Source organism: Parasteatoda tepidariorum, chromosome 8 (assembly GCF_043381705.1).
Source record: "Parasteatoda tepidariorum isolate YZ-2023 chromosome 8, CAS_Ptep_4.0, whole genome shotgun sequence".
Classification (NCBI taxonomy): domain Eukaryota; kingdom Metazoa; phylum Arthropoda; class Arachnida; order Araneae; family Theridiidae; genus Parasteatoda; species Parasteatoda tepidariorum.
This window is the reverse complement of record NC_092211.1, coordinates 29,686,113-29,695,256: the sequence shown is the minus strand read 5'-3', so window position 1 is coordinate 29,695,256 and position 9,144 is coordinate 29,686,113. Positions and strand designations below refer to the sequence as shown.

Sequence of the window (9,144 nt, the reverse complement as noted above, 5' to 3'; positions counted from 1 at the left end):
GAAACGAAACTCCTTACTGTATGTATAAGGTGCAATTTTTTGAAACATGTAATTTTGATAATTATTAGAGAAACTTATGTTTTTTCTTTTGTTTCAGCTTGCTTTTTTTCCTACTTCACTTCTGCCGAGGAACTTTTTAAATGTCCGGAACAATTTGGTTACTACAGGGATTCTAATGATTGCTCAAAGTATTATGTCTGCGTTTTTGGAGATGCCCTTCACGAGAAGTGTACCGGTGGTCTACATTTCAGCCTAGAATTACAGACATGTGATTGGCCAAGGAATGTTAACTGCATGAAAGGTAAATAAGGCTTTTAAAAAACTCCACATTATACTCTAGATAAATGATATATTATAGCACAGTGAAGATAATGCTGACAAGCTTTGGAGTCTTATTTGACTCATAATTGTTTTTATTCACAATGCACCGATAACAGCGTAAATAAGGGTTTCTTGTAGCTTGTTTGAATTGGTACGATCATAAGTAACTTTACTTTTTATGTCCTCGTAGTTCCTATTATAAGTTCATATTTATCTGGTTGTAATTTTGAAAGTAATTGCATCATACAAGATTTTTTTCCACATCTTGAAAAACTAAATTTACTTAAAAATAACTCCATAAAATTAAAAGAAAATTTTAATAGGTACTAAATTTTTGTTAACTTTCATGCTTCACTGGGAATATCTTTAAAATAAGCAGGGTAATTCAATGCTACAGATAAACAAGTCGCTAAGATTATTAATTTTTGATTTTGATTCAATTTTAAATTCATTGTAATTTAATGCATTTTTTTTATTTTAATTTCCATTTTTGTAAAAATCTATTTATGAACATCAGCCTAATTAAAATTATATTTAAGTTATGGTTTGTAGTTTAGGTATGTTTAGAACCAATTTGTGGGCATCAGCAGAATTTCGGTTTAACTTTTCATTATATATGTTCTTACATATATAAAAGAATATATATTTTTACATATAATATTTGTTCTTAATTATATTATATTTATTCTTATGCATTTTATATATTCTTCTAGATATGTAGACGATTGTATATATGTATTCTTACGTAGGTTATTGTTAATGAATGAAATGCCAATATTCTTTTAGAATTAATGACGATTTTTGACAATGTATGAAAAATATTCTATACTTTGCTCACTCGTGGTATTGAATGCCTGTAGAATGACAAATGCTCTGATGGTAGAGTATAAAATATGAAAATTATGATATACTTGGCCTAGTTATTTTAAAGAAATTCATGTAGGTGATTCAATAATAATTTAGAATTCCTAGTCAATGTGGGAAATTGTAATTTGTCTGTCAGTTTTAGATATTCCATACAATACTATACTTTCATTGACGTTTATATAAAACTTCGTCTTATAGATGAAAGTCTATTGGAGGAAAAAGTGATAGAAATCAAAGACGAAGTATTCAGTTCAAGTAGAAGAGCCTCGTCCACACTGGCTAAAGAAAACCCACCTCCTCAACTAAAGCCACAAATAGTCGAAAGTGATCCAGTGTCCAACTACCAATCATTTGAAGACAATAGTGGTGAAGAATCTAAGAACTCGCAAAGCAGTGCTGAGTTGGAGAAGGAAGAGTCTAGATCCAGAACTGAAAGCCCAGATCAGAGCCGAACTTCACAGAGGTTTTCTCCAACAGAGAGTACGACACAGTCTCCTCATTTTCAAACCAGCCGGCCTGAGTTTGTTGATAAAGCATTGTCTGAAGATCAAGATCAGTCTGATAGCTCGTCTGACGATCCTTTGTATGGAAGTGATGAAGACAGAAAAGTATGTATTACTATTTTTTTGGCTTATGTCGTAAATTTTCTTTCACCGTAATTTTTCTATCACCCTACACTTATTTACAGCTCGTAATATTTACTTACAGCTCGTGATATTTACTTACTGCTCGTGATAGGTGCTTTTTCAGTTCGTGATAGTTGCTTTTTCAGCTCGTGATAGGTGCTTTTTCAGCTCGTGATAGTTGCTTTTTCAGCTCGTGATAGTAGCTTGCAGCTCCTATTTTGGATGTATAAGTAAAATACTCATGCAAATTTGTAGGAATGCAGGAATAAAAATGCAGGAATTTCCTTAATCGAAGAGTTCGGGATATTCCTTGGCGTATTGGTCTTCAAAAATTTATACTTTTTGAACAATTATGATCTTCGCTTATGTTATCAGAGATGCCAATTTGCTCCGGACAACGGATAAATATTTTCGGCTGGTTGTCTTTTCATGTATAATTTTCGATTTAGCAAATTTTATTTAAAGGTTTTTTATTCACCACTGCTTTTAATGTGGTTCGACGCTTTGTTATGGTAAAGCCATGGTGAGCATTCTAAAAAGTTGACAAAATTAGCCAAAAAACATTAAATACTAGTTTGTAGTTTCTTACTGTTTTATAAATTTTGACAAATCCGGAGCATTTGGCATCTCTGCATTATGCTCAACGCTTCATTATGCTCAACGCTTGTGTTCATTATGTTGCGTTCAAGAGAAAACATTTTCTTAAGGCCCACTTTTAAATTGATTAAGGTCATGTTCATCGAATATATATTAAAAAAACATCCTTAATAGAAAAGGAAAGATTCTAAGTTTATTTTTGAACTGAAAAATAAGTAATCAAATTACATATTCTTATGATATTTTTGAAAATAGATTAGTATTTATTAATTCATGTTAGTAAGCATATTTTTATTTATCAGATACTACTGGATAATTATGATCCTCAAGAACCAAAATATGAAGAAGCTGCACCTCCTTTAGTAGATTCAGAAGGTGGAATTCATATAGCAGATGGTGGACATGGATTGGATGCTTTTGCTGGTTTGGCGCATCTTCCTGGTCTTGGCGATTTCAGCGTACTTGAAAAACCAATTTACAATGGAAATAATGGGAATCAAGATCACGATGAAGATTATCAACGAAAGAAAGATCTGACGCTTTCAACCAAACCTCGAAGCTTAGAAAATTATCCAAACAGCAATGAAAATTTGAAAGATCCAGATGTGGTAATAGACTACTCGAATGGAAAAAACAAAGATGTAAAATATGACTATTCTGATCGAAAGGACTTCGGAACACCTCCACCAACGATTTTCGATGACAATGCAGATCACAAAGATTACGGTGGCTTCGACATCATAACTCCTCTAAGAAAAGAGCAAAGCCCTAATCGCGACTCTCCAAAACGAACTCAGAATGAAGATTCAAAACCTGAGGCAGAGTTCTTCAATCCTTTATCAATTCCAGATCTACCTAGATTAGAGAAAAAACTCACTAAAGAGATAGACACGCTAAAGAGAAATCCAGTTGACTCTAATACACAAAACTTTCAAAATTTAAACTTCGGCAATGATCGCAAACCTCAAATAAATGTTTCACTTCCTTCTGTTCTTTTCGATGATCAACTCTCCAGCAAAGAAATTCCATCCGCCCCCCATAATATTAGATATGATTCTAGGGAAAGTCCTGAAATCAGAGTAATAGACCTATCAAGACCACGTAGTCCTAGCTTACAGTTACCTAAAAAGGAAACGGAAGCATATATTTCTGAAAATAAAAATTCCAATGCAAATACACAGTTTACTAGAATTATTGACACTGCAGAATTAATTGAGCCAAAAGGAAATAGGGAACCCTCAAGAAATAACCGTCCCAAACCTTCATCACCTCAAGAATCTAGTCGCATAATAATTGATGACTCTAGAATACAGAATGATGCTATACCAGAGGACAATTTAAGAATCCCTTCAAGTTTAGGAAATAGCAATTCTTTTAATTTAGGGAGCTCTGTGTCAGAAGAGAACGTATATGATGACCATCCAGTAAATGTAAATAATGAAGATCATGAATTAACATTTCCTGACCAACCATTGGAGGCTGATTTTGGAGTTTATACTGGAAATCAGCGCCAAGCTAAGAAAGTAGATACTCCTTCAGATGTCTCAGCCCTGCAAGACTCTGCAAGCTTAATAGACATTCAAAAGCAAACGCAACAACGACATCCTAATAGACCTCGACCGGGATCTGATAAGAAAATATTTGAAGAACCGAAATCAAAAAGTGAAATTCCGGACAACAGTGACGTGGTTGATGGATTTGGTAATTTGAAACGACAATTTACAAGCGGTTATAATACTCAAGAGGATATTCAAGAAGCTACAACTAGACCGACCACAATAGCCAGAACTCGCCCTACTCGACCTCGAAAATCCACAACGACAACAACCACGACTACAACCACCACTACACCTGCACCAATTAAAATAAGATCAAGAGCCCCTATAAACCAAGCTACAAAACCTACTAAACCCGCAAATGTTGCCTCATCCAAACATGCAGCTCCTCCATCGAGACCACCAAGTCAGTTTCCAACTCCAGAACCGTATACAACTGCCCAAAAGTGTGATCCTAGGAAGTGCCGTTTGCCAGATTGTCGCTGCGGAGGTTCTGACATCCCCGAGGGTCTAAGGCCCAGTGAAAGTCCACAACTTGTGCTTTTGACTTTCGACGATGCCGTAAATGACCTCAACAACGACTTGTATGACGAATTGTTTAACACTGGAAGAGCTAATCCTAATGGTTGCCCCATCCTAGCCACTTTCTATGTTTCACATGAATGGACTGACTATGGTCAAGTGCAGAGCCTGTACGCTCAAGGACATGAAATAGCATCACATTCCATCACGTAAGTGCTTTAATTTAGGTATTTTCATAGTGTGACATTCAAATGTGAATTTAATCCAGCATATTGGAGCTAAATATACAAAACTCTTAGAACTTTTAGAAGATTTTATTGTGGCAGTGATAAATGTAAGCATAATTTTTCTAATGCGCTTAAAACCACATCGTGTGATTACCAGAGCTTTTTTTTATATGTTTAAACTACTTCGATATGATGGTCATTATCATTCGTAAATAAAATTTATTAGATCGGGGAGAAAATATCAAATCATAAATTTAGCCATCAATTAATGAAATAAAAATGCCCTAAGAATAGTTGACAGCTACGAATGGGTATAGCATACCTTCCAGCTTTTAAAATTTTTAAGAACGATATTTTCTACTTTTTGCAAATTTCATGCTTTGATATACTACTCTGGGTTTGAAAAGTCTGAAAATTATGCTTTATATGTTTAAAAGTCAGACAGCTGTTTAAAGTTGGCAGCTGTGGTGTACTATTAACACTTTCAAAAGTTAGTTTGTAAAGGTATAAATTACTAAGATGAACGAGTTAGCATTTATCCTCTTCATTCAGTAAATTTGAATTCGAATTTGAGTTTCAGGCTTGTTAGCTTCATAAGTACGGAAGAAAAAAAATCACTAACTGGATCTTTAGATCTATAATTTTATCTCTACTTTTTGCAATAAATTTATTAAAATAATAAAGTTCTTTGAAATGATTTAAATAATCCTTGTATAATACATTGTAAATATTTCCTTGCACTTAAGTATTTTAAAAAAGATTTGCAGATTGCCAAAATAACTTTGTAGAACAAGTTATTTTGGCTTGGTGTTTAATTTTTAAAAAGCACATAATGTTAATAAATCAACTCAGTTTCAATGAGTTTAGTCTTGTTTCTAAAGTTAAATACCACAATTTAAATGTTATATATCAATCTGCACTAATGTTTACTTGTATTGTTTTAAAATTTTTACTAATTTTTTTACTAATCAATCTGCTTTATGACCATTTTTAACTTCCTCTACATTTTTCTAACATTTGCTTATATTTTTTTACAGTCATAGCTACGGTGAAAAGTTTTCGAAGAATCAATGGATGCGTGAAATTCACGGACAGCGGGAGATTCTGCACCTGTACGGAGGCGTCAAAATGGAAGACATACGTGGGATGCGTGCACCTTTCCTTCAAATTGGCGGGAACAAAATGTTCGAAATGCTTTACGATGCTAATTTTACATATGACTCCTCCATGCCGGTATACGAGAACAATCCACCCTTTTGGCCTTACACACTCGATTATGCCCAAAGTCATGAATGCATGATTTTCCCTTGCCCCACGAAGTCTTTCCCTGGATTGTGGGAAGTGGGCATGGTCATGTGGGTCGACCTTAGGGGTGGACGCTGCTCTATGGGTGATGCTTGTTCTAACCCTCCAGATGAAGAAGCTGTTACAAAAATGCTGATGAAGAACTTTAACCGTCACTATAAAACAAACAGAGCTCCATTTGGTTTATTTTACCATTCTGCTTGGTTTAATACACAGCACCATAGGCGTGGTTTTATGAAATTTTTGGATGAAATTCTCCAGAAGGATGATGTGTGGTTTGTTACAAATCACCAACTTATTCAGTGGATGCGAAATCCACGACCATCCAATCAATTAAAGAACTTCGAACCATTCGATTGCAGGAAATTTGAAAGACCACCCCCGTGCCCTTCTCCAACGGTGTGCAATGTTTGGTACCAAGGTGGTGTCAGGTACATGAAGACTTGCCAACCATGCCCCGCCAAATATCCATGGGTCGGTAGCACGGGTTACGAAGCTGCCGGCGGTCGTGGATAGCGAAACTATGTGATTTAGATTTTTTGTTTAGTGTTATTAATTTAATTCGTATTTTAAAGAACAACATAAAATGTGATGAAGATCCTTATTTAATTGCACCTTACTTGTTCCTCAAAACTTTAATGGACAAAACGATAAAACGCCAACATGTATGTCTGGCTGATTCATGTTTCTAAAAAAAAAGTCCACTTTTTTTGCCATAATATAGTTTGTAGATTGAATTCGTCATTGTTATTGTCTTATTTCGCCAATATTTGCTGAAGTTTTTTCCACGAGTACTATTTTGTTTTAACTTTTGAATCTACAAGGACAGTTGATAATCATTTTAAGTTATTACATCGCAAGACTATCTCTTAACTAAAAATTTTTGAACTTAAAAATTATGAGCAGAAGTTAAAACTATTTAGTACGCTTCAGTTTGCCAAACTTTTGCTTTTACAAACTTTCTGGTGCTGCCAAACTTCGTTGCTCAGCAACAGCAATTGGGACTGCTACTTTCTAAGGGATTAATTGCAGGAAGCAAATATGCTTTTAAAGAAGAACTTACGGTGCTGACTGGAACACAAGGACACTGGATTAGATTTTAAACTCTTTGCTTTTATATCTTTTAATGTGGCTTTTTATGAATTGTGCCTTGTTTACCCTTAGCAAGCGAAAAATAATTTATTGGTTAATATTTAGTGTTTAAGAAACTGTAGATATTTATATGTGCATCTTTAAAAAGGGATAATAGATAACTATTCATTTTTTGAATTAAAACTGAATTGAAACTTTTTAAGGAGCATAGAAAACCTTAAATGTTTCTCAGCGCCAAAACTGTTTATAGGTTACATCTCCATACATCTTTTACTGTATTAAGTTACGTAGTATATACCAATTTTTGATATGGGAAATTATAGTAATTTTATCTGGAATTATGACTGAGATTAAGAATTAAAAGATTATTTTGGCTTTTAATGTAGATGTTTCTTGTATCCCTTGATAATTCTTAAGACAGAATCTTTTATCTAATACCCTTGAGATTAAAAAGTGCCAAACTAACACTATCCTCTATGCTTGTTTGTTTGCTTATTAAGATTTCTTTGTGCTTTAACCCTCTGTTTGTACATTTGTACATAATCGTAACTTAAAAATAGTCATTTATAGAATTGTTTCTATTTTCTGCTTATTCTATAACCAAGAAAGTCTATTTTAAGCAGAAAATGAAACTAGTATTCTGTGTGCATGACTATTTCTAAGGGAAATGACAAGTATATCTGCACAAATATTAGAGGCTGATATAAATTCTCGATTTGTGTACATAGTTTTTTCTTGTGCAATAATTGGTTTTTCGCTTGGTAAGAACATGTATACAAAAATTTCTTTTGATCATTAAAACTGCATCATAAATGTCTGAAATTATTGTAAATATCTTGAATATGTAATATGTCAAGACATTTGTAATCTCTTGACATAAAAATGTCTTCACATTACAAATGTCTTCACATTGTAAATGTCCTGAGTAACATTAATTATTGCATTGAATTAGCACTGAACGTACCAAAACTCTATAATACAACATACAAAAACCAGTCTTTTTGACAGGTGTAAGTTAAAAATATCAAAATTATGCAACATATAATATAAGACATTTTTAGTAATATACGATATTTTTAATATTGTTAACATGTAATGTAAGACATTTTACGCCATGTAGTTTTTAGTAAAACTACATATCAGAATTTAAAAATTATTTTTTATAATATAACTGTTACTTGTTTATGAAAGTTCAAAAACATTGCTAAAGAATTTATATGATGTAGTTTTAGACATGCTTAAAGAATCCACGTATTAAGATTGGGAACAGTGAACCTTCTAAGAAATTTAACAATTGATACTATAAGACATTGAATAATGTTTAATGTAGTTTCAAATTGTATTTCTAATTCTTTAATCGAAGACATTTTTGATGAAGTTTTACTGCATGCGGTAATGGTTGGGTTCCTGATTGGCTTAATTTTCTATACGTTTCATTATATTTGTATATGTGCATTTGTTTCATGTACAATAAACTAAAATTTTTATATTTTGTCTTTTTTACTATCATACTATTTATATCACTCATCCTGCACTAGTTCGGTATTTAATATTTTGGTATGAAATTAGAATATTTTTTGCATAAACATTTAATATTAGTGTAAGTTAACTGTTAATTTCTCAATCTGGCTTAAAATTCGTGCTTTGAAAGAATTCGAAAACCAAAGCTACTTAATTTATTGAACAAAATTCGAGCTTTAGTTGATTTCTTATTCTGATATTCTTCCATCACTTTTCCGCTTCATAAATATTTTTTAAAAGCGTGACTAATCTTTATATTACCACAAACTCTTCAATTAAACTTAATTTTTTCGGAGTTTTAAAATTTGATTCCATGTAGAATTTAGTGTAAAAAAGAAAATATTCAATAATTTAAAAAAAATTATAAATTCATGAGAACTTAAGAAAAAGAATGATTACGGAAAACAGTGTACGACAGATATACATTTGCATATTAAAATGGGCATAGTTTTTTTCTGAGCAAAAACTTAAAAAAAACTTCGAAGCACAGCCTCTCTGCTGCCTTTTCCT

General features: G+C 32.7%; 1 protein-coding gene across 1 annotated transcript in view; it reads left to right on the top strand.

Annotated features, from left to right (window-relative positions):
* LOC107442772 (probable replication factor C subunit 1) overlaps positions 1 to 8,602 on the top strand; it is a 112,192-nt gene extending 103,590 nt beyond the window's left edge. The window contains exons 2-5 of the mRNA XM_071184566.1: positions 98 to 301; positions 1,387 to 1,796; positions 2,714 to 4,698; positions 5,754 to 8,602. Coding sequence (XP_071040667.1) covers positions 98 to 301; positions 1,387 to 1,796; positions 2,714 to 4,698; positions 5,754 to 6,537 — 3,383 coding nt within the window. The 3' untranslated portion in view covers positions 6,538 to 8,602. The remainder of the gene's footprint in view (positions 1 to 97; positions 302 to 1,386; positions 1,797 to 2,713; positions 4,699 to 5,753) is intronic.
* Positions 8,603 to 9,144: the final 542 nt, after the last annotated feature.